The sequence below is a fragment of the Panicum virgatum genome, chromosome 1N (genome assembly GCF_016808335.1).
Source record: "Panicum virgatum strain AP13 chromosome 1N, P.virgatum_v5, whole genome shotgun sequence".
NCBI lineage: Eukaryota > Viridiplantae > Streptophyta > Magnoliopsida > Poales > Poaceae > Panicum > Panicum virgatum.
In genome coordinates, this window is record NC_053145.1 from 59,065,361 (window position 1) to 59,092,716 (window position 27,356).

A 27,356-nucleotide genomic window follows, 5' to 3' on the forward strand; every position below is an offset into this window, starting at 1 on the left:
GTACGGGTACGGGTTTACTGTCTCCGCTATGCATGTGTGCCAAGAAAGGAACTGGTCAGTGACTTGGGCCGTGGTTGACTGCCCAATCCACATGCGGCGCAGGCTTTCCTGCAGCAGCTCCTCGTACCGCGCGAGAACAGCAAGCTCATGCAGCACGCTGCACGCCGCAGCAGCAGAACACTCCGATAGGCGATAGCGCGCTCCGGCCTCCGGGCTCCGGTCATGGTCAAGAACGCATCACTCTTTCGCCGTGCGCCTGTGCCGTCTGCTCTCTGCATTGCAAATTTGCAAGCATGGTACGGTACAAACCGTACAATTACGAAAACAGAAAAAATAACTCCCGGAAAAGCCAGCCACAACTCGCGGTTTCTTCCTACTGCATGTAGTAGTCAAGCGAACAGAAAGTGTCCAGTGACTAGTATATCCCTTAGAAAATGAAGCAACGGTTTCCCGCAAAAAACAATCATTGTTCACAAGCTGCATCCCGCAGATTTGTCCTGCTCCTGCATAATATCCTTCTAGGCTTCCAGATACTGTAGATCGGTGTCAGGCTGTCAGCACTAATCGCCAAGTCCGAAGATGCAAGCCGCCGGGGACTGCACCGCTGTTTGTGTCCCCGTGTGCTACCTACCTAGTGCGTGGCCTCGCCACCACGGCAACACGGGATTGGCCTCGCGCCGACGCCGGCGCCGCGGCTCGCTGCCATCCACGACCAATCTCCAGTCGGGCTCCCGGCCTCTGGCGTACGTGGCCGGGACGCCAAAACCCCTACTGTTCCCGCCGCGGCCAGAACGTCAGTTATGTATGTGGCGCGACACGCCTTCGTGCGCAGTGTGCATCCAGAGCGAGAGCTCACGATGCCGCAGCGCGCCGCGAAGCCGTCGTTGCTCGTTGACGCGCTCCTCTTCGCCGCGGGCGCCGTCGTCGCCACCGTGCTGCTGCTCGCGCTCGCCAACCCGTTCGCCCGGCCGGACTCCTACTACGAGGGAGCGGCCGCCCTGCGCGCCGCGGGCGGCGGTGGCCGCCGCACGTTCTACGATGACCCGGCGCTGGCGTACACCGTGGACCGGCCCATCGCGGGGTGGGACGAGAAGCGCGCCGGGTGGGCGCGCGCGCACCCGGAGCTCTCCCGCGGCGGGGAGCGCGTCCTGATGGTGTCCGGCTCGCAGCCGGCGCCGTGCGGGGCCCCCGGCGGCGACCACACGCTGACGCGGCTGCTGAAGAACAAGGTTGACTACTGCCGGCTCCACGGCGTGCAGCTGCTGTACAACACGGCGCTGCTGCGGCCGTCGATGGACCGGTACTGGGCCAAGATACCGGCGATCCGCGCCGCCATGGTGGCGCACCCGGAGGCGGAGTGGGTGTGGTGGGTGGACTCGGACGCCGTGCTCACAGACATGGACTTCCGCCCCCCGCTGCGCCGGTACCGCGGCCACAACCTCGTCGTCCACGGATGGCCGCGCCTCGTCTTCGAGGCCAGGTCCTGGACCAGCCTCAACGCGGGGGTGTTCCTCATCCGGAACTGCCAGTGGTCGCTCGACTTAATGGACGCCTGGGCCGCCATGGGTCCCGACTCCCCGGACTACCGGCGCTGGGGTACCGTGCTCAAGTCCACGTTCGGGGACAAGGTGTTTGACGAGTCGGACGACCAGTCGGCGCTCGTGTACATGCTGCTGCAGAGCGGCAGCCCGTGGCGGGAGAAGGTGTTCCTCGAGAGCGACTACTACTTTGAGGGCTACTGGCTGGAGATCGTGGGGCGGCTCGGCAACATCACGGAGCGGTACGAGGCCATGGAGCGGCGACCGGGCTCGGCAGCGCTGCGACGGCGGCGCGCGGAGGTCGAGCACGCGGCGCGCGCCGCGGCGAGGAACGCCGCGCTGGCGGGGGCCGGGCTGGCGGAGGCCGGGGTGAACGGGTGGCGCCGGCCCTTCGTGACGCACTTCACGGGGTGCCAGCCCTGCAGCGGGCAGCGGAACGAGCACTACACCGGGGCCAGCTGCGACGAGGGCATGCGCCGCGCGCTCAACTTCGCCGACGACCAGGTGCTCAGGGCGTACGGGTTCCGGCACGCTGGGCCGCTCAGCGACGACGTGCAGCCGCTGCCGTTCGATTACCCCGCGACCGCTAGTCAGTGACCAGCAAGTCAAGCGTCTGTGGGTGCGGCTGATCGACGTGAGGTCCGCAGCAAAACGTCATGCTGTAATTCTTTCGGCTTCATAACTTAAGACGTGTACTTAGTCACAGTAGCCTTCGCTGCTGATTCTCAATGAGTACTGCGCACAAACTCGGAAGTAAACAGATACGGATACGTCGAGAGGCACGAATCAACAGATGGCAACAGATAAACAGATGTCAGCTAGTCAACAGCTTCATTGTTCAAGCTAGTAGCCACAAGTGCACAGTGCTTAACAGCTCTGAGTAGACTAGTTCAACCACTCAGCTGAATAGACTAGTTCAACCACTCAGCTGAATCTGCACTTCAGCAGTTAGATATCCTAGAGTTCATGCAGCACATGCTACGGTTTTTACACGTAATGGAGGCCGTTTGTAGATTCCAAGTTCCTTGATCAGCAACATTGCTGCTTCAGATTCAGGAGACAATGGAGGCCAGTAAGAAAGATGTTCAATCAGGATAGGGGTGTTATTCAAACATCTGTGCATGGGTTTACCTGCCTAGCTCCATTGGAGATTCACTTGACTGCTTTTATGTTAGCGAGAGCAGCAAGAACTTCAGTGATTGGACCTTCATTAACTGACCTATTCGCCTGGATAGAAACAAATTTGGATTTTACAAAAGTTTGATGATGGCAGGTTCAGAATATAAGAGTACTGAAGTGCCAAGAAAGAGGCTGACCTTGCGAGATGGCACCAGTGCATAGACCTCTTCAACAGTCTCTGGCCCAATGTTTGCTATCATGCATATCTGTTGCAAGCACACAAAAGTGGAGGAGTTAGATGAGGGTGGTGCTACATAAAGAAAAGTCAAGACAGGAAGAAGAAATTAACTAACCTCGCCATCATTAACACCACATATTTTAAGTGGTCTACAGCAACAAGTCAAGGAACTGAACTGCTAACATGCACGCTTGATGAATTGATACAACTCTATAATAAGATGTTACTTCTAATAGCTCTATAGCCTTAATAAATAAAGGATACTCCAGAGCTTGTTTTACAGAGCTAGCAGTTCTGAAATGGTTTCCATCTTTTGCATATTGGAAAGCTTTGTCAAATGACCTGCACAAGCAACAACGACGAGTATAGAGAAGCTGAACAGCTAAGAGACTTGAAGAAAACACAAACAGCAATATTCTTACTCAGGAATTTTGATTTTGGGATCCTCTGATAAGATAGCCATATGCTCGTGAATTTCTTGCAACAGTTCAGCTGCTTCACAATTCATTAGCATCTTAGAGTTTGGAGGGATATCTGCAACCAATAACAGCACAAATTATTTCCATTCTTGTGATTACAAGGGAAGGTCGCAGGATAAGGTTATACGACTTATTTAGAGATAAGGGCTCATGGAAATCAGACTACTGCGCATTCAGAATAGTGTCAGCATACAACATTCACAATGCCATAAGACATACCAGCCGTTCCACACACACACACACACACATATAAAATCACATGAACATAGGAATGTCTTGTATATCACTAAGATGACATTTGAGCTCAAAACACATGCCAGGACAACACAAATATAGCTAATTTTTAATGCATTTTCCCAAACACTGTGTGTGCATACATCAACATGCAAAAAATTGCTTAATAACAACACCCACTCACTATCTCACACTTCTACAAACAGATACATGCAAGAACCAGATCAAGCTTACCAACTTAAGAGATGAATGACCAGATTTACAAATGGGAGGGGAAATTGAAAATTTATGCAGGACAAAATACAAGGGGCCAGCAAGAACATTTAATCCATTGTTGATAACAAAATACAACTATACAAGTGTAGGCAACAAATAAAGACACGTTCCAATCGCTCACAAACCACCGTCTAATCTTCATATGGTCCATAACTTGATTATGAAGATATGTTGAGGAAAAAGCCACTGTCCAGTCCACTAGTCCTTATACAGACCCTCCCTAACCCTAGTTTTCTCAAGGTGAAGAACAGGTACAATAAAGTGGGGAAGAACTCCCAAAGCCAAGCAGCATGAGTTCAAAACTTGAGATACCAAAAACACACCTAGCGAATTACCAAACCAGACACAGGTGGGCCTTCTTTTCACAACATGAACCACTAAAATTTGGGCCTAGATTCCTAGAATGGCCCGAAAACCATAGCGCCCTATCACTAATAGTCTATTTCAGCATTAGAAGATTGAGTAATTAGCATCAAAATAAGCTGCATGTTGAGAATTTCACTGAAGGGAACTGACCAAGCTCCAGCTTTAGTTCTGCATCAGACTTAGTAAGCACTACATTTGATGAAGAGCCCTTTCCACCTTTGCCACCACTGTATCCCTTTCCTTGGCTTACTTCTCCTAAAAAGGGAGATAAAAATTAACACTAGGAACATAACATGTGAAGAAAAAAAATGTAACTACAGTACAGAGGTAAACACTCTGATCTATAGCACAAATATTTAAGTAACTTTCTAGGGGGGTCATGTGTAGTAGCATTGTGCATGCATACCTTTAGAGAAAGACGAACCCTTTCCACCAGCTTTTAGGCTCCCAGATGAAGCCTTCCCGTTTGACTTGGAATGAACAGGAGTAAGCTCTTCCACAAAACCTAAAAACAGGAAGGGATATCAGTGCTGCAGGTTTTAATTTCGACCATGCATAACATTATTCATGGGCAGTAACATTAGCTACGTCATATCTTTCCGAATTTTCTTGATGTAATGGGGTTCCAATGTCCCATATTTGCTCTTATCATAATATTGAAAATCAAATACAATCATACACCATATGTTGAGCTCAATTATCACCACCTGGCAGCTGTTATGTGCACAGTGCACCCACAAATCATGATTCAAGAGTAGTTTGTAGTGCACTTGCAATCAAAATGATATGTGCATTTACATTTAATCAGTGTCAATGACAAGACCATGAATGCATGCTATATGAATAAAATAACACGGACAGCTCCAATTCGTATGCCGAATTTTTTTTCTTTAGTAGTATATCAACTGTATGAAGCCGGCCAATAAAAGCTGATGGGCACTGCTATAGAGTTTTGGAATCTAATGATTAAAACCAAACACAAACAATGATGTCAGGTACTCTTTTTCCTCCCCTCAAAGAACTAGTCCTAGGGGCATCCTTACATGTAATAAACGCTATACAAGAGAACAGCAAACATGTCTTACACGGCATGTCCAGAATGTCAAGAGTTCAATCATAAATAAATGTGTTAAAAGGGTGCTGGAGCATTTCATGAGTTATAGAATGGCAAAATTCGTAACATGAAAACTGAAAACTGAATTTGCGGTTACCTTCAGAGTCAGAATCTGAATCAACAACAACAACTTCTGACCGGTTGACAGAACGCTTGTGCTTTCCATTCGGTACTCGATCCATTGGCAAAACTTGTTGAGACTCTTAACCAAAAGATGCGCACAAGTTCTGCTCTCAAAACCTGCATTATCATATTTAAATTATAAACACAAAATTGCAAAGCAAATAGTGTTAGAGCCTTAGGTGAAGAATCTTTCCCATCATACATAGTCCTTCCCTAAATCACCATGGAGGACACAAGAGCAGGAGCGGACCCAGCATAGGACATGGGTGTACACATGTACACCCGATAATGTTTGCATACGAAATCGAAGTTAGTAGGTAATATATTGTAACTGGATTCAGATCCGAATACAAATAGTTTTGTTAGGGTTTGGGGTGCTCCGCCTCGCACAGCAGAAGGAGAGAGAAGGGGCCGGCATACCTGGAGGATGCGCTCGTCGCCGGCAAAGGGCTGGGCGAGGACGTGAAAAATGGCGCCGCCGCTCGCCCAATCGTCGCCGCCAGGGTGGAGAGAGTTCGAGAGAAGGGGAAGGTGAAAACCCAAGGTTGAAAAGGAGAGTTCCAGAGAAGGGGAAGGTTAAGGCGAGTTATTTTTGTCTTTGACTCCTCCGTCCCAAAATAAATGCAATTCTAGTACCGAACACGTAAACCAAGACTAAATACAAATTACCAAATTGCCCCTTGTCTTTTGTACGAAAATCTAGACATTTGATTGTTTTTTGTGTGAGAAGTTTCCGGAAACTCCTGTCTTTTGTGATTGTTTAGTCAAAGTTGCATTCTTTGTGGGATAAATTTTGAACCATAGAATTGCATTTATTTTGGGACGGAGAGAGTATATACTAGACTGGATAGTCCATATGTGGGAGGAAAGGGAGAGAGAGCCACTAAAGAGAAGAAATAGTTTTTTTATTCTTTATGGACAGCCCATAGGACTATGGATAGTTTTAGTTATGGACTGCTTTATGGACTAGCTCCACAATGTTTCGGCTAGCTGATACATAATATTAAAATCACTATGGACTACTTTGCTGCAACATTGTGGTTGCTCTTACGATCGATCTTTGGACAGGTTTTTTTCCTTTTTTAGTAAATTTTTGTCGTTTTGTGATAAAATAAGGTTTAGAAAAAGTTTAAAAAACATTTTCGGAGAGAAAAAAAAATTCAAGGGGAATTTTAGAGAGAGAAAAATATTTCAAGAAAAATTTTAGACAGATAAAAAAAATTCAAGAGAGATGAAAAAAAATCTAAAGAGATAGGAAAAAATTTACGAGAAAAAATTTATGCAAAAATCAATTGAAAAAAAATTACATTAAAAATTGAGATAGAAAATGTTTTATTTAGATTAAAAAAAGGAAAAAAAACAACCCGACGGCGGCGCGCGGCGGCGCTTCCTCCGCGCCATCGGCTTGCTGCACCGCCTCCGCTCCTCGCCGCCACCTCCGTCGCCGGCCCACCATGCCTCCCCACCACGCCGCCTCCCCGGCGCCGCCGTCGGGCCGCCGCCGCGCCGCTCGCCGGGAAGCGCCGCCGCCGTCTGGATCCAGATCCAGAAGTTGAAAGAGAAAAGGAGATAGAGGAGGAAGGGAGCGGGTGAGGAGGAGGGGGTCACATGATGAGGACATCCCTCCCAATGATACACCCATGCCTACTACACAGCAAGGACCAATGACAAGAGCTCGTGCACGAGAGCTAAATTATCAAGTAAACTCGTTCCTCGCTGTCCATAAACCATCATCCATGAATGGGGTACTACTAAATTCTTGTGATGCTTTTCTTATTCTTAGGAACTTGGGACATGAACCAGATTGGAGGGAGAGCAAACACGACAAGAAAGCGAGTGTGGATGATCAGATCGGACCATACCAGTTCGGACCTCCAGGAAGGGGCAACTTCGGAAGGCCATAACTCTTAGCTCTGAATATTGTTTGAAGCCCATGAGTACTTGTTGGAAAGCTCCTGAAGTCTACTTTCAGATGGATCCAACCTCAAGATGAAATTCCAAAGGAGCTAAGCAGAATCGCCAAAATGACGTTCAGTCTTCCAGTCTTGGGCTGAGGCCCTTGTATCTAGTTCAGCCCACTAGGGGCCCATTTTAAGTTAGGGTTTACACCCCCCACGCCTCTTGGCTGCTCCCCCACCTATATAAACCACCAGCAGCCACCATTTGAGACTTGGGTTTTGTTTGGTTGTAAGTTTAGCTGCTGCTACTTCCTTGTAAACGCGTGTGTCGATTAGACCACCCGATTTGCTTGATTCAGAACCCCAACTTCGTGTGTATCAAATTTATCCTTTGGGCAAGGTCTGTGTGCTGTTTGCTTGTCCACTTGTTCTTGCTTGTTCTTCGATTTGCTTGCAGGTTCAAGGTTGTTCTTGGCACAGCAAGAACAACACAAATTGGAGGCGGTGTAACTGTCGCTAAGGCGCAGCGCAGCCCTTGTGGTGTTGTAGTCGGGCAGCACAACGTCGATCCTCCTCAAATCGAGTTATCCCCCACTCTCATCGAAAGATCGGGAGAAAACCCCAGCGGGTTCCATCATGTGGTAATCAGAGCAAGGTTTTTTTCGGTGAGAGATTCTACCCATTCCTTTACCTACAGTCCAGAAAACTACACAAAAATAGGCTAGATCTGAAAATCCCACCAACAAGTTTGAGCTTTTGCTGTTCTGCTTAGTTCTTTGCTTGTTGAGTTTTCAGTTGCATTGTTTGGGCTAGTTGCTGGTTCTTAGTGGTTCAATCTTTAGAGTTTTGAGTTCTGGTCACGTTTTAGTCACCACGAGATCCACCAAATCTATTCATATTTCCGCTGTCATTTCTGCCACCACGAATCCATCTTCCTAGATCTGAGCACTGGAAGAAAACAGTCCTATATCTTGTGTTACATGTCCGATTCAAATGTTTAAATACAATCTGGAAAGGTTATCTCGTGTTCTTTCCAACGGATCTAAATTTGCTCCCTAACTCCTTCTGAGCTCGTCGCAATAGCACTTGAGATTCGCGACCTGCTGTCTGAAAGTTGAGACGTTGGAACTGATTTCAAAGGAGTTGTGTGCAGCAATCCCTTTGTTTGGATTGTTGGGTTTTCAAAAGAGTTTTAGCCCCTGAAAAAGAAAGAGCAAAAAAAAAGAGAAGAGAAGAGAAAAAAAAAGTGAAGGGAATAGAGCTGTTGTTTTCTTGCATTCCTTGCTGTCTTGGTGTGTGACAACATTTGTGTTCGGGCTCACGTCTCTAGCTTGATTTGGCACTAGGACCAGCATAGGACCATCAATGAATGTCTATTCAACTTGCTTTGACTAATGTGGTTCTAGCTGTACCTTGATTTGCCTTGTTTGCAGCCACCTATAGCTCCACAAATTATCTACTACATCACGGGGTTGTGCTTGTGTAACCATTTGTGTTGTTCTTGCTGGCTGCCGACACCTCCTGCCTTGCTTGGTAAGAACATGTAAGAACTTGAATGGCTAAGTGTGAGTGAACATATAGTGTGCCACCACCTATTTCCTTTAGTTGGTAGGCAACTTCTTGTGACTTTGTTTGCTGCAAGCTAACCATGGCAGGTGTAGGGAGTGAGGATGAGGATGGTGGAGGTCTGCTTACACCTCGCACCAAAGGCATTGTACAGCATTTTCAAAAGCAAGTGAGGGAGTACACCCTTGGAATTGATAATGATTTGCAAGTGATAAATGAGAAGATTGGGCAAATGGAGGCCGCACAGATTTCCAACAACACCAAGCTTGCAGGTTTGGAGACGACGGTTGCTCGCGTGGACAAGAGTCTCGCTGCTCTTCTAAGGCGCTTTGATGAGCTCCACGCGAAGACGAATGATCAGCATAGAGGACGTGGCGAAGAGGATGAGGACGGCGCAAAAAATTCAGGTGCTGATTATGCTGCTGACACCGAAGTTGAGGATCGAGGCCAGCGACATCTACGTCGTAACCGTCGAGGTATGGGTGGACAACGTCCACATGAGGTACATAACAATGACATTGCTTTCAGTAAGATAAAATTTAAGATACCCTCTTTTGATGGTAAATATGATCCAGATGCTTATCTTACTTGGGAGATGGCTGTTGAACAAAAATTTACTTGTCATGATTTTCCTGAAAATGCATGTGTTAGGGCTGCAACTAGTGAATTCACTGATTTTGCTTCCGTTTGGTGGATAGAACATAGCAAGAAAAATCCTAATAACATGCCACAAACTTGGGATGCTTTGAAACGGATTATGAGGGCTAGATTTGTTCCATCTTACTATGCACGTGATCTTTTAAACCAGCTGCAGCAGTTAAAACAAGGTACTAAAAGTGTAGAAGAATACTATCAAGAGCTGCAAATGGGCATGCTACGCTGCAATTTAGAGGAGGATGTGGAACCTGCTATGGCTAGATTTTTGGGCGGGTTAAACCGGGAAATTCAGGACATCCTTGCTTATAAAGAGTACACTAACATAACCCGTTTGTTCCATCTTGCTTGCAAAGCTGAAAGGGAAGTGCAGGGACGACGTGCAAGTACCAGGACTAACATTTCTGCAGGGAGGAATTTTTCCACGCAGCCCCGCTCAAGCATTCCATCAACTGGACGTGTTGCTGCACCTTATTCATCGTCAGCTCGAACAGCAGCCCCACCTTCTAGCGACAAGCCTCGTGACAACCCTGCAAATTCAGCAGCAAAGACAACGCAAAAACCTGCTGCAACCACTTCATCGGTGGCATCCACAGGTAGAACAAGAGATGTTCAGTGCCACCGCTGCAAGGGATTTGGACATGTCATGCGTGACTGCCCAAGCAAGCGTGTTTTGGTGGTAAAAAATGATGGTGAGTACTCATCTGCTAGTGAACTTGATGAAGATATACTTGCATTGCTTGCGGCTGACCATGCAGGAAGTGAGGGCTGCTCGGAAGAACATATTAATGCAGCTGAAGCCGACCGCTATGAGAGCCTAATTGTGCAGCGTGTGCTGAGCGCACAAATGGAGAAAGCGGAGCAAAATCAGCGGCACACATTGTTCCAAACAAAGTGTGTCATCAAAGAGCGTTCGTGTCGAGTGATCATCGATGGAGGTAGCTGCAACAACTTGGCCAGCAGCGACATGGTGGGGAAGCTTGCGCTTACCACCCAACCACACCCGCATCCATATTGCATTCAATGGCTGAATAACACCGGTAAGGCAAAGGTAACAAAACTTGTGCGAATTAATCTTGCCATCGGATCCTATAAAGATGTTGTTGAATGTGATGTTGTGCCAATGCAAGCATGTAGTATTCTGCTAGGAAGGCCATGGCAATTTGATAAAGATTCTATGCATCATGGTAGATCAAATCAGTATTCCTTCCAACACCATGATAAAAGGATTGTGTTGCATCCAATGTCTCCTGAAGCAATTTTAAAAGATGAACTTACTAGAGCTAGTAAAATGAAGAATCAGGAACAGGCTAAAAGTGAAAATCAGATTGTGGCAAACGAACTTGAGAAGCACAAAAAGAGAAGTGCCAAATCTGTTCATGATAACAGAAATGAGATCAAGCTGAAAGGGGCATGTTTCATTGCTACTAAATCTGATTTGGATGAGATTGATACTACCACTGCTGTTTGCTATGCCTTGATTTGCAAACAAACCTTGTTTTCACTTCAGGACATACCTCTTTCCTTGCCCCCTGTTGTCACTAAACTTTTGCAGGAGTATGCGGATGTTTTTCCAAAGGAGGTGCCACCGGGGCTGCCACCAATTCGTGGGATTGAGCACCAGATTGACCTTATTCCCGGGACCTCCTTGCCCAATCGTGCACCATACAGGACCAACCCTGAAGAAACTAAAGAAATTCAGCGCCAAGTGCAAGAATTGCTCGACAAAGGTTACGTGCGTGAGTCCCTGAGCCCCTGCGCTGTTCCTATCCTTTTGGTTCCTAAGAAAGATGGATCTTGGCGCATGTGTGTAGATTGCCGAGCGATTAATAACATAACTATCAGATATCGTCATCCTATCCCTAGGCTAGATGATATGCTTGATGAATTGAGTGGCTCAATTGTGTTCTCGAAAATTGATTTGCGTAGTGGTTACCACCAGATTCGCATGAAGTTAGGAGATGAATGGAAAACAGCGTTTAAAACTAAATTCGGTCTATATGAGTGGTTAGTCATGCCTTTTGGTCTCACTAATGCACCCAGCACTTTCATGAGATTAATGAATGAAGTTTTACGCGCTTTCATTGGCAGATTTGTTGTGGTATATTTTGATGACATTCTGATCTATAGCAAATCACTAGAAGACCATCTTGATCATTTGCGTGCTGTTTTGGATGCTCTCCGTGATGCACATTTGTTTGGTAACCTTGAGAAGTGCACCTTTTGCACAGATCGAGTCTCTTTTCTTGGCTATGTTGTGACACCGCAGGGAATTCAAGTCGATCAAGCCAAGGTTGAAGCCATTCACAGCTGGCCGGTTCCCACAACGGTCACCCAAGTGCGAAGCTTTCTAGGACTTGCTGGATTTTATCGTCGCTTTGTGAAGGACTTTAGCACCATTGCAGCCCCGTTGCATGAACTCACTAAGAAGGGTACAACCTTCACTTGGGCTGCAGCTCAACAGGATGCTTTCAGCGTGCTCAAAGATAAGTTAACTCATGCACCCTTGCTCCAACTTCCAGATTTCAATAAAACATTTGAACTTGAATGTGATGCTAGTGGAATTGGGTTGGGTGGCGTGCTGCTGCAAGATGGTAAGCCTGTAGCATATTTCAGTGAGAAATTGAGTGGACCTAGCTTGAACTATTCTACTTACGATAAGGAATTGCTTGCTTTAGTTCGAACTTTGGAAACTTGGCAGCACTATTTGTGGCCCAAAGAGTTTGTTATACATTCTGATCATGAGTCCTTAAAACACATTCGAAGTCAAGCAAAACTGAATCGTAGGCATGCTAAATGGGTTGAATTCATTGAATCTTTCCCTTATGTCATCAAACACAAGAAAGAGAAGGAGAATGTCATTGCTAATGCTTTGTCTAGGCGTTACACTATGCTGTCCCAACTTGATTGCAAAATTTTCGGCTTGGAAACGATTAAAGCACAATATGCTCATGATGATGATTTTAAGGATGTGTTGCTGAACTGTAAGGAGGGGAAAACTTGGAACAAATTTGTCCTAACTGGTGGGTTTGTTTTTAGAGCTAACAAGCTATGCATTCCAGCTAGCTCCGTGCGTTTGTTATTACTGCAGGAAGCACATGGAGGAGGGCTGATGGGACACTTTGGTGTGAAGAAGACAGAAGACATCCTTGCTGATCATTTCTTTTGGCCCAAGATGCGGAGGGACGTGGAGAGATTTGTTGCTCGCTGCACAACATGCCAAAAAGCTAAGTCACGCCTTAATCCTCATGGTTTGTACATGCCTCTACCTGTTCCAAATGCACCATGGGAGGATATTTCAATGGACTTTGTTTTAGGACTGCCTAGAACAAAGAAGGGGAGGGATAGTGTTTTTGTGGTTGTGGATAGATTTTCTAAGATGGCACATTTCATACCATGTCATAAGACCGATGATGCTACTCATGTTGCTGATTTGTTCTTTCGTGAAATTGTTCGTTTGCATGGTCTGCCAAACACAATTGTTTCAGATCGTGATGCAAAATTTCTTAGTCATTTTTGGAGAACTTTGTGGGCTAAATTAGGTACTAAGCTGCTATTTTCCACTACATGTCATCCCCAAACTGATGGACAAACTGAGGTTGTGAATAGAACTTTATCTACCATGCTTAGGGCTATTTTGAAAAAGAACATAAAAATGTGGGAAGAATGTTTGCCTCATGTTGAGTTTGCTTACAACCGTTCACAACATTCTACTACTAAAAAGAGCCCTTTTGAGATTGTTTATGGTTTTGTGCCTCGAGCCCCTATTGATTTGCTGCCTCTACCAACTTCTGAGAGATTGAATTTTGATGCTAAACAACGTGGTGAGTTGATGTTGAAAATGCATGAGACCACAAAGGAGACCATATAAACCATAAATGCTAAATATAAACTTGCTGGTAGCAGAGGAAAGAAGCATGTCACTTTTGAACCAGGTGATTTGGTTTGGCTGCACTTGAGAAAGGATCGGTTTCCTGATTTGAGGAAGTCAAAGTTGCTTCCGAGAGCTGATGGCCCTTTTAAAGTTGTAGCTAAGATCAATGATAATGCATACAAACTTGAGTTGCCTGCAGATTTTGGGGTTAGCCCCACATTTAACATTACAGATTTGAAACCATATTTGGGTGAGGAAGATGAACTTGAGTCGAGGACGACTCAAATGCAAGAAGGGGAGGATGATGAGGACATCCCTCCCAATGATACACCCATGCCTACTACGCAGCAAGGACCAATGACAAGAGCTCGTGCACGAGAGCTAAATTATCAGGTAAACTCGTTCCTCGCTGTCCATAAACCATCATCCATGAATGGGGTACTACTAAATTCTTGTGATGCTTTTCTTATTCTTAGGAACTTGGGACATGAACCAGATTGGAGGGAGAGCAAACACGACAAGAAAGCGAGTGTGGATGATCAGATCGGACCATACCAGTTCGGACCTCCAGGAAGGGGCAACTTCGGAAGGCCATAACTCTTAGCTCTGAATATTGTTTGAAGCCCATGAGTACTTGTTGGAAAGCTCCTGAAGTCTACTTTCAGATGGATCCAACCTCAAGATGAAATTCCAAAGGAGCTAAGCAGAATCGCCAAAATGACGTTCAGTCTTCCAGTCTTGGGCTGAGGCCCTTGTATCTAGTTCAGCCCACTAGGGGCCCATTTTAAGTTAGGGTTTACACCCCCCACGCCTCTTGGCTGCTCCCCCACCTATATAAACCACCAGCAGCCACCATTTGAGACTTGGGTTTTGTTTGGTTGTAAGTTTAGCTGCTGCTACTTCCTTGTAAACGCGTGTGTCGATTAGACCACCCGATTTGCTTGATTCAGAACCCCAACTTCGTGTGTATCAAATTTATCCTTTGGGCAAGGTCTGTGTGCTGTTTGCTTGTCCACTTGTTCTTGCTTGTTCTTCGATTTGCTTGCAGGTTCAAGGTTGTTCTTGGCACAGCAAGAACAACACAAATTGGAGGCGGTGTAACTGTCGCTAAGGCGCAGCGCAGCCCTTGTGGTGTTGTAGTCGGGCAGCACAACGTCGATCCTCCTCAAATCGAGTTATCCCCCACTCTCATCGAAAGATCGGGAGAAAACCCCAGCGGGTTCCATCATCACAGGAGTGGGATATGCGGTGGGAGAGAAGATATGTGAGCACAGTGGGGCCCACCATGTGCTGTGGTGGAAAAAATCGACCGGGAGAAAGGAAACTTACGGCAACGGTAAACTCAACATCGAGGTCCAATTCCCAACTACAGCGGTGAGCCCCGATGTAGGGTGCGACACGATCACAAACCTGAAAACGTAGCTACAAGGAATACCTATCCTATGCGTATATGCGAGAATCGTTCATGTCATCAAACATCACTTGCGTTTTGCCCCATCTGTTCGTTAATCAAAATTATGTAACACCTATATGTAAAAAGCTGACTTTATTGACCTGTACCGAACTTAAAATTTCTAGAACACCAATGGTTTCATAAATAAAATTTCTAACATGTTACTTTTGTTCCAATTAGTTCATGAATTTCTCACAAATAAAATCATAGAATAGTGCTCTGATGCAGTTGAGGAATCACTCCAAACTACACTAAATTATTAATTTAATTGATTGGTTCAAAACATTAGACAAGTTTTACCTAACTGCTTGAAACTAAATGTAATTCTACTTTTACCTATGATGAAAATGAACCGGAGAGATCATCTTGAACTGAAAATGTGAGGAAGTCATCAAATCATCAAGATAGGGCAGGACCAACGTAGCGGTCTTCGGTGCAGACATGGAGCTATCCTGCATTCCTGCCTAGCGTCGTTCCTGATCATTTTTCTCGTCTGCATTTGCAAGGTGACCCGCTGAGTGATGTGCAGCGGCCACCCGTGTCTCGCGCGCGAGTACTCTCACATTTTTTTTGAGTAAATTGCACCACAGGTCCCCAAACTTGTTCCTCAGTTTCGCTTGGGTCCCTGAACTCTCAAATCGTGCATCTGAGTCCCTTAACTACGTTTAGTAGTTCATAAGCAGTCCAAAACACGCTAGCGCAGCACCCTTTGCCGACGTGGACTGCCACTGCAAAAAAAACCTGCGCTTTAGTTTTCATCAAACCCTAGTCCTGGACGTCTCCTCGACTTCCCCGACTGAAAGGGGAGGGAGTCGACTGGCAGCGGTGGGCTTCCGCAGCAAGGGGGAGCTAGTTTGGCGGCGAGGGCGACGGGGTTCGACGGTGACGAGGTCGCAAGGAGATTGGAGGTGGCAAGGAGCTCGATGGCTCTGATTCGCCGCACGGAGGGGGATCTAGCACCTGACTATGGTGAGTTCCTTTGCCCTGCTTGCTAGGGTTTGGTAGGAGTAGCTCATGGTGTGCGCGCTAGGATTTCTGATTATAGTCTCGATTTCGATTTGATTTCGGTAGTGGCTTGAGTTCTTGTGCTTTCATTGAGGTGTGCAATGGTTGTTTTAGGCCCTGAGTCGACAGAGTTCTCAGTAGAGGTACATCATGGTGTTTTTTCTGTGGAATTAGGGTTAACCGGACGTCCGGACGTATATGGATGGACAAATAGCATGGTTTGATCACTGTGATGGGGAAAATTGGTCCTTTTTCTGGATTGAGGAGTTTATTGGAATGCAAGGATGTGTTGTGAGTGCACCCAGGCTTAGGATCTATTGGTTGCTGCCTGGCAAGTGTGTGGCTGATGGCTTAAGGATTGTGAGCTCAGATGAAGAAACAATAGTGATGAAGCATATAACTCATAAGGTTAAGAACTTTGTGTTGTACTTAGATCACCAAGATCAAGTTGCAAAAACCTATGATGATATTGTGTTGGACCCAATTGCTATACTGCCAAAGGTGCTCAGTCCCAAAAAGGTGACTTATGTAGAGAAGAAAGAGGAAAAGCTGCCATCATTTTACAGCAACCTTAAGAGCAGTAAGGCTGACCAAGTTTCATAAGGTGAGCCTGACAGTGAGGATGAAGGAGACTCTGACTTTATGGATAGTGACTATGAGCTTGAAAGTGATGATGATGACCTTTTTGTTGACAATGTGGTGGAGGAGTACATTGATCAGGGTAAAGGAAAGGGTAAGAAGATAGGCACTGAGGACCAAGTGCTTGTGTATGATGAAGATCATGATTATGATTCAATAGATGATGACTTGGACTTGCTAGAATCGTCTCATGGGAAATGCTTTAAGTTCAAAACCTTTAAGGAAGAAGACATGGCCAATCCTATTTTTAAGGTGGGGATGTTGTTTCCTTCTGTTGAGATCTTGAGGAAAGCTATTACAGAATACAGTTTGAGGAAAAGGGTGGAGATAAAGATGCTAAGGAATGATAGGATGAGGGTTAGAGCACACTGCGCAGATGGTTGTCCATGGTACATGTATGCATCCTTTGACAGCAGAGGCTAAAGCTTTCATGGTGAAGACCTATTGTGGATCTCATAACTGTCAGAGAGAGTGGGTTCTCAAGAGATGCACTGCTCTGCTAGGTGGCTTTCAGAGAAGTATTTGGAGACTTTTAGAGCTGATGAGAAGATGAACTTGAGTAATTTCGTCAAAACTGTCCATAAAGACTGGAATTTGACTCCCTCAAGGACCAAACTTTGGAGAGCAAGGAGGATGGCACTGAACAAAATATATGGTGCTGAGGTAGAACAGTACAATGAGCTCTGGGATTATGGCTGTGAATTGAGGAGGAGTAATCATGGAACTACATTTAATCTGAACCTTAGTGAAGGCCATTTCAGCACATGTTACATGTCCTTAGATGCTTGCAAGAGAGGGTTTCTCAGTGCTTGTAGGCCTATCATTTGCTTGGATGGATGCCACATAAAGACCAAGTTTGGTGGGCAGCTCCTTACTGTTGTTGGCATGGACCCAAATGATTGCATATACCCAATAGCCATTGCTGTTGCTGAGGTGGAGTCCCTGGCAACCTGGAAATGGTTCTTGCAGACACTCAAGGCAGATATGGGAATAGATAACACTTAGAGCATCTCTAAGAGCTCTTGTATTCATGACTAGCAAAAATTCTAATTTAGCTATTATGTAAAACAAAATAGCTAGCAAAAAAAGTGATGCAATCCAACAGCTTATCTAAATCAACATCGAGCACATCTCCCCTTCCTCCTCTGTCTCCCAGCACCATGGTCAAAATCGGACGGCCGCCGGTTTGACCGATCGATTCCTCGTCGGCGGCGAGGTTCCGGCGAGGGAGAAGAGGCCGTTGTGCATCTTCTGCTTAAGAGGAACCCCTGCTTCTCCATCAGCTCCTCGGTTTCTCCTTCTGGCGTCCTGCCCAGGCTTGCCGTGAGCCGTGGCTACGCCCGTGGCCATGCTCCACCCTCTCCCGGTCGTCGTCGGGGTCGGCCGCAGCAGGGGTGGAGGAGAAGAAGGGGTTGCACGCCCTCTACAATGACAGCTTCGGCGGCGTCACCGTCAAGGAATACTTCGCGGCGGCCAAGGCCGTGTCCAAGGACGACGCCGGCTCGCTGCGCTAGTTCTGCCCCATCAACTGTGGCTGCTCGTGAAAGCATCTAGGCCCCTAATTTGAGTTTTGGTAATTAATGACAACGGTTTGTGGATTAACGATTTCATTTGAGATAATAAGTATATGTTGATCCACGGATGAAAGAGATTTGGTTGTGAACGTGTGGAGTTTTGAAGATGATGAGCAAAGCTCGGGCTCAAGACAAAGGTATAAAATAGGGGTTTTGTATTTTACCGGTCACAAGGTGTTTAGTGGATGAAAAGTGACCGGATTTGTTGGATAGATAGTCGTACTATCAAGAGGGGTCGAGTACTCGTGCTTGACGGGTCGTTAGTGCCATTTTGCTCAAAATATCTAGGTGCATGCATGAGGGCTAACGACGTTTTGAAAAGATTTGAAAAAGATCAAGTTTGAGAGCTGACTGCACAAGCGCGGACAGCCCGCTCCATGGAGAGCGGACGGTCCGCACTCGTACCAGAGAGCATGTGTTGGCTCTGGTGGAAATTAGATGTGACTGGCGGACAGTCCGGCCCAGGTGGGCGGACGGTCCGCAGCTCTAACTCAAATTGTACCAGAGAGGGTGTTTTCTCAGGTTGAGGTTATGATCTGTGCGGCGGACGGTCCGCCCCTGGGGAGCGGACGGTCCGCCGGCTATTTGACAGTTTGTACCAGAGACATTGTTGTCTCTGGTATATTTCAAGGATGAACTGCGGCCGGTCCGCTCCTAGGGCGCGGACGGTCCGCCGGCCTTTTTCAAAATTGTACCAGAAATGATGCTCGTCTCTGGTGGTGTGGAACACATAACTGCGGACGGTCCGCCCCTGGGGCGCGGACGGTCCGCCAGGGCTGTAACGGCTTGTTCTGACATGCATTAAATGCACTCTGACTCACTGGTTTATAACGGCGGACGGTCCGCGACTTCGCAGAAATGAGTGTAACGGCTAGTTTTTGAAGGGATGTCTATATATACCCAATGCCCGGCCATTGGGTCATGCTCTTGGCCATTTGGACTGCATACTTGACACTATAGAGCTAATGCATCCCTCTCTCACACACACTTGCTTAGAAATTGCATTCTTGAGGGTGTGAGGGCTTTCTAGTGCATTGCATCAAGAGTTTGAGCTTTGTGGCACTAGGGAAACTTCAAGCAAGCGTCATCGACTTGTTACTCTTGGGAGTTGCCGCTCCCTAGACGGCTTGGAGAAGAGGATTTCGTGGAGCTCCTCCAAGGAGATTGTTGAGGAGCCCCGATTTCGGTTGTGAGATGTCTTGTGCTCACCTCACCGGAGTGGTGAAGAGCAACTCTAGTGGAATCGAGGTGTGGAGCGGTTCCTTGATTCAAGCCGGCTCAAGATCAAGAGGTTCTTGATAGAGAAGCGGTTGATTCTTGGAATCCACCTCAACGTGGATTAGGGGTGACCGGCAAGTCATCGACACCACGGGATAAATTCTTGTGTCAAGCTTGGTTACTCATCTTGCTCACTTTAATTCTTGTTTTTACTTTGAGCAATTTACTTTACTATAGCTTGATTTGTATCTTGTCACCCTAGGTTGCAAACCCATCTAGAGATAGTAGTAGCATGACATAGGATTTTCCTTTGTTACTAATTAAATTTCTCTAGTGTTGTTGCTTTTTAGATTTTAAACCGTCTATTCACCCCCCTCTAGTCGGTGTTCTTGATCCTACAGCCCGGCGGTGGACAATGCGCCGCTGCTGCTCTTCCTGCCATGGCGCCGGCGGCGGAGGGATGCAGCGCTGGAGGCGGAGGCCCGGCGGCGGAGGGATGCGGCGCTGGCGGGGGAGGCCCAGTAGCGAAGTGAATCAGGCAGCCGGCGTGGGAGGTCCAGCAGAGGAGCCGCGGCGGCGGACTACACCGGCAGGGGAACTGTAGGAGTGGGACGTTGCGTCGGAGGGGAGGCCACACCGAAGGGGAGAAGCTGCGGTGGCGGGCCGCGCCGGCGGACTGCACCGGCAGGGGAGCCACGGGTGAGGGAGCAGCGGCCAGGGGCTACGTGGGCGGCAGCGTCATTCGCCGGTGGCCCGGGAAGGCGGGGACGGGGGCGGCGCTCGGCGGCGGAGGCATTGACGGCGGGGGCGGCTTGGGCTTGGGCGGTAGAGGAGCCTCTCGGCCTTGGCCGGGGACGACTCGGGGGCGTGAGGCTATCGGAGCAGGGGCGCGAGGCCGGCGGGGGCGCTCCACGCCGCCGTGTTGGAGCGGGGGTGCCGGGCCGGTGGCAACGGGGGTAGATGGAGTGGCGAGGTCGCCGCCGGGGGCGCAGGGCCGGCTCTGGCGGGGGCACAAGGCCAGCAGAGGCGTGGGCTTCCCGTTGTCGGTGAGCGAGCACGTGGGGAGAGAGGACAGCGGGAGAGAAGGAGCGTGGGTGGGATACTAGACAGATGGGGTGAGGCAAATTTGCCCAGTGTGGAGGATGGTTTACATGACGGCAATAGAGAGCATGATACCTATACTGTTGGATCCAGTTTTTGGTTGAGTTTCTACTTTTTTAGATAACCAAACAAGGATACAAGAGCTCTTGGAGATGCTCTTACCCCTGGACAATAATGACAAACAAACAAAAGGGACTAATTCCTGCTGTGCAGTAAGTATTTCTAGAGGCTGAGCATAGATTCTCTGTCAGGCACCTTTACCGAAACTTCCAGATGCATTTCAAAGGGGAGAATCTCAAGAAGCAGCTTTGGGCATGTGCAAGATCTAGTTCTGTACACTACTACAATTTTTATTTTCGGAGGCGTGCATTTTCAATTTTCGGAGGCATTTTTCGGAAACGCCTCAGAGCTATAATCACTGTAAATGGACCATTTTCGGAGGCGTTCTTGTGCACGCCTCTGTTAATCAAATAAAAAAATAAAAAAGGCGACAGGCCCGCCGAGCCTATCACGGGCCCGGCAAGCCCATCTGAGCGCCGCGGTCGCCGCCCGCCGCCGGCCGTCCGCCAGCCGCCGCCCGGTGGCGGCCGTCCGTCGCCCGCCGCCAGCCGCCGCCCGGTGGCGGCCGTCCGTCGCCCGCCGCGGTCGCCGGCCATCTGCCACCCCCGGCCCGCGCGCCAGAGTACCGGATCCCGACGCGCCACGCTCGGCCGGGGCCGCCACCGCCGCCTGCTCAGGGCCTGTGGATCTGCGCCGCCAGTCGAGGCCCGTGGATCTGCGCCGCTTGCTCGGAGCCCGGGCGCCGCCGTCCGCCCGGAAGTGGCGCGCCGGCCACCGCCGGGGAGGGAGCACCCACCGCCGTCTGCCCGTGGGAGAGAGAAACGGGGAGGGAGAGAGAGAGCGTCGCGCGCCGGCGGCTAAGTGTGCTGGAGAGGGAGAGGGAGAGAGAGAGAGGGGAGAGAAATGAATCCAAACCCTAACCCTATCTATATATATGTGTGTGTGCTTGCAATCGGGCTTTCTGGGCCAACGGGCTGGACCTATTTTTTCTGAGGCAGACTTTATAGTGTAAATGCCTCAGTTAATCGATTAAGTGAGGCGGACACAAGAACGCCTCTGTTAATAGGAAAGAATGCCTTTGTTAATCGATTAACTGAGGCGGACACAAGAACGCCTCCATTAATAGGAAATGAACGCCTAACACTGGCGTTTTCTTTTTGTGTACACCTCAGAGACCTTTTTCAAGTGCCTCGCAAAATCCAGAATTGTAGTAGTGGTAAGAAAGTGGAACATGAATATGGAGGCTATAAAAACTCTAGATAAAGATGCCTATGACTGGTTGGAACAGATGCCACCCAACACTCGGGTGAGGGCTTTCTTCAGTGTGTATCCCAAGTGTGACATTCTCCTGAACAACAATTGTGAAGTCTTCAACAAGTACATCCCAGAAGCCAGAGAGTTGCCAATTCTTAGTATGTTGCAAAGGATTAAGGGACAACTCATGACCAGGCACTACAATAAACAAAAAGAGATGCTTGAGCAGTGGAGTACCTCTGATAATGTGTGTCCCAAAATGAGGAAGAAGTTGCTCAAGAATACAGAGTTTGCCAACACTTGCTATGCAGTTCCAGCTGGTCAAGGTGTTTTTGAGGTGCAATCTAGTGACTTTCATTATATTGTAGACATTAATGCCAGACATTGTGACTGTAGAAGGTGGGATCTAACAGGATTACCATGTAGCTATGCAATATCTTGCTTGAGGCATGAAAGCATAGCCACAGAGTCAGTTGTGCCCAAGTGTTACTCTGTTGAAGCATTTGGTACTGATTATGGTTTCAACATATGGCCATGTGCAGATAAGAGTACTTGGTATAAAGTGGTAAACTATCTAAAGGTTCTGTCTCCAGCTTATGAGAAGAAGGTTGGCATGCCAACAAAATCAAGGAGGAAGCAACCACATGAAGTTCAAGGAAAATATGGGTCCAAGATGTCAAGGCATGGAGTGGAGATGCATTGTTCATACAACAACCAATCTAGCCACAACATTGTTGGCTGCTCTCTGAAAAAGGCTGGTCTTAAGCCCAACCAAAAGCTGAAGAGGAAGGCACCACCACCGCAAACAGATAATGCTGAAGACCATGTGTTCATTCAGGTATGATCATCCCTGAATCCAAACATATCAGTACATCTTTTTTCCAATATTGTAGGAAAAGTTCAACATAAGGTACAATGATGCATCTACATGGGATAACTCAATAAGCACAGCCTTCAACAGATACCCACATTGCCGAGCAATAATCACTCACCTTGTAGAACAGACAGCAAAAGAAGACTCGCCCTTTGCTCCACTCCTTTCGCGATCGGCGCTGCACAACTCTGGCCCCTCCGCATTCCGTGCACCAGATGAGTGGGAGTTGACCGGCACTCAGAATCGAGCCCGACACGCTCGATTCGCTATGCATGGCACCCGGACGGAAGCAGCATCGTCGAGGACGTGGCGGGGGGGGGGGGCAGAGGAACCTTGGCCGGTTTGGGGGCGGGGGAGCGACGAGAGAGGGCTCATGTCCTAAATAGGCAGTCCTGGACTAGGGTTTGACGAAAACTAAAGCGCATGGTTTTTTTTGCAAAGCGATGACCCGCATGGCAGTCCACGTCGGCAAAGGGTGCTGCGCTGGCGTGTTTTGGACTGCTTATGAACCACTAAACATGGTTAAGAGACTCAGATGCACGATTTGAGAGTTCAGGGACCCAAGCGAAATTGAGGAACAAGTGCGGGGACCTATGGTGCAATTTACTCTTTTTTTTTGCTAAATTGAATTACTCGGCTCTTCCGTTAGGCATTGTGCTGTAAAGATGTAGTATGAACTATGGTAGCTTATGACCAATTGATTCATATTCTATTATGCATTTTAGGTGCCGTTCTGGTTTAAACCTCTAAGACTTTAATTCAGGAGCAGAGAATTGTTTTATTAGAAAAAAGCATCTTTTGGTCGGGTTTATGCATTAGCAAGAGCATATAGTGGTTTCTCCAGTGCTTTGTGCCTGTATTCTTGCAAAAAAAATAAGGATGATATATATTTCATGATTTACAAGAGCAAGATCGAACTAAATTTGGGAGAAGATGCTTAAGTTGCACGCCTCTTTTCTTTTCTTTATTTATTCGAGATACTGCTGTCGCAGCAATGCTTCAAGTTAAGTACATCTCAGGATGCAGGTGGGGCGGGTTGCGGCCATCCGCCCTGCGTCCGCACCTGCCGTAGATCGGTAGATGCATATGCAGGCTCAAGCGGCGATACCGCACACGTCCGCAGCTTCTTGCGCGCTTTGCGGCCACCCGCATGACCGCATTCCAACTTATTATCATGCGTCATTTTGCTTCGTGGGAATTAGCTCAAGGAGGCCAGCAGAATTGTAATTATTAACTAGTCAGATAGATCATTTATATACTCCTTAGCTTGTACGTTGAGGAGCTAGACAGAGAGCGCTAGCAAAAAAAAAAACGTGTTCTGCGTATGCAGACACAAGCATCAGCTATGTTGCGGCGGGCTTGTGGCGCCGCTGGGCAGTGTGGAAATAGCCGCGATGACCGCTCTAGCAATGCGGGTTTGCGGCGTGGGTTAGGTGGGTTCACGGCGCGGGCTGGCCCAGCGGGTTCACGGCAAAGCCCGCCCCACTTACATCATCACATATACAATATAAGAATTGTTGCATTTGAGGAGGGAGCAAGAAACCTTCCTTGCTTTTATCCATAAGGATTGATCGAAAAGGCTCAAGAGGATAGCTTGAGGAACATGGCCAGCATGTCGTGAAGCAGGGCGGAGCTATGTTGAGCTCCGTGGGTGCCCATGCACCCACACCAAAATACAAGTTCAGTGTTAATCAACAAATTTTCACCATAGAAATAATAGGACAAGCAGCAAATCCATGGACAGTGCACCCCCTCCATTCAGCTCTAGCTTCGCCCCTGCTGAAGCTGATACGTAGCAGCACATATTGAGCCTCGTTTGTAGGGGAAGTGAGATAACGTCTTGAACATCGAGTCGTTGTCATGGAAGGACATGGAGCATGCGTATATGCTGACCCGAGAATCAAGCATTTACATATCGCTCTACGAATATGGTATGAATTTAGGTGAAGGATCCGGCCAGTTCGCTCCACAACGCTGAGCAGAACAATAAAAAAACTGTCAAGATAGGCAACTACTCCACCACCAGTGGATGTAGCAAAATATGGAGTTGGTTTAATCTCTTCTTCCTCATAAATATTCTTTCATTAGCTTTTTTTCTCCCTAATCATTCTTTCCTCCTCCATTGATGCAGGGGGGAGGGGGGGCTCCGCCCCCCTGCACCCCTAGATCCGCCCCTTGTCCACCACCGTCTCCACCTGCTCCAACCACCGGCTCCATCTACCCCCTCATATGGCTGCTCCATCACCATGTCCTAACTGTCAACCAGATAGGAGGCGTGGTCGATGGAAGCATTGGCTGTTAGTGCTTGTCGCGGCTCAAGGAGGAGGGCCACAGCCGGGTGGCGTAATGCACCCACCTAATCCCAGAGGGTGGTTACTCGAGAAAGTGCAAGCGATTCGACAGATCTACTTATGAAGCAAGAACACAAGGACACACGGAGATTTAGAGTGGTTCGGGCCGCCGGAGCGTAATACCTTACGTCCACTGAGAGCTCTATTGCTCTTGTGTCCGGGGAAGAGTCTATCATCTGCCTCTAATTCCCTTTTGAGACCTGAGTCCTTCTCTAGCGGGCGCCCCCCTTTTATAGCGCAAGGAGGACGCGTACACAAGCATTGAACCCCGACAGGTGGGCCAAACAAGGATGTATAGTATACTACGAAAAAGACATTGTCGTGCTATAGTGATGGAGAATATTTTATCGGATACGCTTCATCGCCCTGTAGACTCTCTGACCGAAGGGGGTCTTCACCTGTCCCATCGGCGAAGTGCCCGTTAAGGCGGTGTAGGTTGCGGCGTAGACTGTTGGGTCTACTCGTAGGCGTTATGATACTCCGTCGTCGAGCTGTCGTGTCTAACTGGCGTTGCAGACTGACGCGCGTGGCGTGGGCGGCGCAAGAGACTGCACTGTGCGCCTTGGTAATGCGCGGTCAATAGTACAGCCTGGCGAAAGCTGCCCCGTGCCCAGCGGCAGCAGAACATGCCTAAACCACTCGCACTTAATGCGGGTGGGTGAGGGAGCTTCCAGCGGAAGGCTTGCGCCCGCGCCCGCGTCTGCGTGACACGTGGCGGCTCCGGACCCCTCCCGAGCAGCTAGCTGAGCCGAGAGCTCAAAGGGGTCCGGATAGGAACGTGGAGGTCCCGGACCCACCTGCGGTGGTCCGGGTCCGCGGTCACAGGTGCTGAGCATTTCCACCTCTGGGACACGTAGTGACACCGGACCCGCTTCCCGAGCGGGAAGCGGGTCCGAGACCGTTGGTCCGGTGACATGGAGTCGGACCCCAGGGGCCCGGCTGCTCAGCTCCTTAGGGCGTAGTTACGGATAACTGCGCGAGTCTTAACACAGCAAGAGGGGGTACCCTAGTCCAGAGGTACCGACAGTGCTGGTAGGCCTAGTGTGCTACTTGTGATGTCGCACCGATGGCACAAGAGCAACAAGTCAACATCTAGCTCCTCCTCTACCGCCGCGGCGGCTCCTGCAACTCCACCGGACGCTCTCTTTTCGTCTCTCCTTTTGCCACCCTAGCGTCCTCGATGTTTAGCTCCTCCTCCGTAGCCAGTGGCGAAGCTAGAGCAAATTAGTAGAGGGCGTATTTGCCTTGTGAGTATATAAGTCTAAGATGTTGGGTGCGTATATATTGTAAAAAGAGTAAAGTCCATCACCGGTCCCTAAACTTGTGTCGCTGTGTCATCCCGGTCCCTAAACTTACAAATCGACCGTTCAGGTCCTCAAATTTGTTCATCTGTGTCATCTCGGTCCATAAATTTATTCCACTGTGTCATCCTAGTCCCTAAACTAGAAAATCAAATGTTTACGTCCTCAAATTTGTTCAATCATGTCATTCTGGTCCCAAAACTTGATTTTGAGTCTCATATGGGTTAAACAAGGCGATATAAAATCTATATATCAAAAAGTAATTCATAACTTTTTCATATGAACTTGAATGAAGATAAACTTTATATCAAAATGGTAGCCCTCGGCGCCACCTGCAATTTTGTAGTTGAAATATTTTTGAATTAAAACTGTTTAGGGTCTCAAAATATTATTATAAGTTTATAGATTTTGAAATTTAAAAGTTAAAATTAAATTTTGGGACTCTAAAAAATTTTAATTCAAAAAATTTTTAACTGCAAAGTTGTAGATCGCATCGAGAGATACAATTTTGATATAAAGTTTGTCTTCATTCGAATTCATATGAAAAAATTATAAATTATTTTTTGATATAGAGATTTTAGATCGTCCGGTTTGGATTTAGATGAGACTCAAAATCAAATTTAGGGACTGGGATGACACAACTGGATAAGTTTGATGATCTAAACAGATGTTTTATAAGTCTAGGGACTGGATTGACACAATCAAATAAGTTTAAGGACCTAAACGATCGATTTACGATTTTAGGGACCGGGATGACACAGTCGAACAAGTTTAGGGACCGGAGACGCACTTTACTCTTGTAAAAATTTGATCCCATTCATTAATTGTTTATTTTCTTATGGGAGCATGTGCACCCCCTAGTTACTACTACCTTACCCTAACCGCACGGTGGCTCCTCCAACTTCAAAGGGTACACCCAGGACCTTCCCCCTTTGGAAGCCGAACTGATACCCATCGTTGTCAAGGTTCCAGCACACTGAGGAGGCTCCTCCAACTTCAGAGGGTACACCCAACACCTTCCCCCTTGGAAGCCGAACTGATACCCAT

The 27,356-nt window shown here is 47.9% G+C and overlaps 3 protein-coding genes across 5 annotated transcripts; 2 read left to right on the forward strand and 1 right to left on the reverse strand.

Moving 5' to 3' along the window:
• Positions 1 to 660: 660 nt before the first annotated feature.
• On the forward strand, positions 661 to 2,288 carry LOC120657078 (probable glycosyltransferase 7). The gene has a single exon (XM_039935330.1). It carries the CDS (start codon positions 801 to 803, stop codon positions 2,133 to 2,135), a length of 1,335 nt encoding a protein of 444 aa, XP_039791264.1. The 5' UTR covers positions 661 to 800; the 3' UTR covers positions 2,136 to 2,288.
• A 25-nt stretch (positions 2,289 to 2,313) lies between these two features.
• LOC120657079 (DNA-directed RNA polymerases IV and V subunit 4-like) lies at positions 2,314 to 6,068 on the reverse strand. Of its 3 annotated transcripts, none has more exons than XM_039935332.1 (10): positions 5,908 to 6,048; positions 5,462 to 5,604; positions 4,657 to 4,755; positions 4,401 to 4,505; positions 3,318 to 3,429; positions 3,160 to 3,237; positions 3,011 to 3,044; positions 2,855 to 2,923; positions 2,670 to 2,765; positions 2,314 to 2,579 (listed from the first exon to the last, which is right to left on the reverse strand). In XM_039935332.1, exons 2-9 carry the CDS (start codon positions 5,544 to 5,546, stop codon positions 2,691 to 2,693), a joined length of 657 nt encoding a protein of 218 aa, XP_039791266.1. In that variant the 5' UTR covers positions 5,547 to 5,604; positions 5,908 to 6,048; the 3' UTR covers positions 2,314 to 2,579; positions 2,670 to 2,690. The 3 variants fall into 3 exon arrangements, with proteins under 3 accessions (XP_039791266.1, XP_039791265.1, XP_039791267.1); XM_039935331.1 differs by having other exon boundaries at positions 2,316 to 2,579; positions 5,462 to 5,609; positions 5,906 to 6,068; XM_039935333.1 differs by having other exon boundaries at positions 2,351 to 2,579; positions 2,674 to 2,765; positions 5,908 to 6,028.
• A 15,974-nt stretch (positions 6,069 to 22,042) lies between these two features.
• LOC120653730 lies at positions 22,043 to 23,407 on the forward strand. Its single transcript, XM_039931409.1, has 3 exons — positions 22,043 to 22,621; positions 22,677 to 22,693; positions 23,383 to 23,407. The coding sequence occupies exons 1-3, from the start codon at positions 22,043 to 22,045 to the stop codon at positions 23,405 to 23,407; spliced, it is 621 nt and encodes a 206-aa protein (XP_039787343.1).
• The last annotated feature ends 3,949 nt before the right edge of the window (positions 23,408 to 27,356 follow it).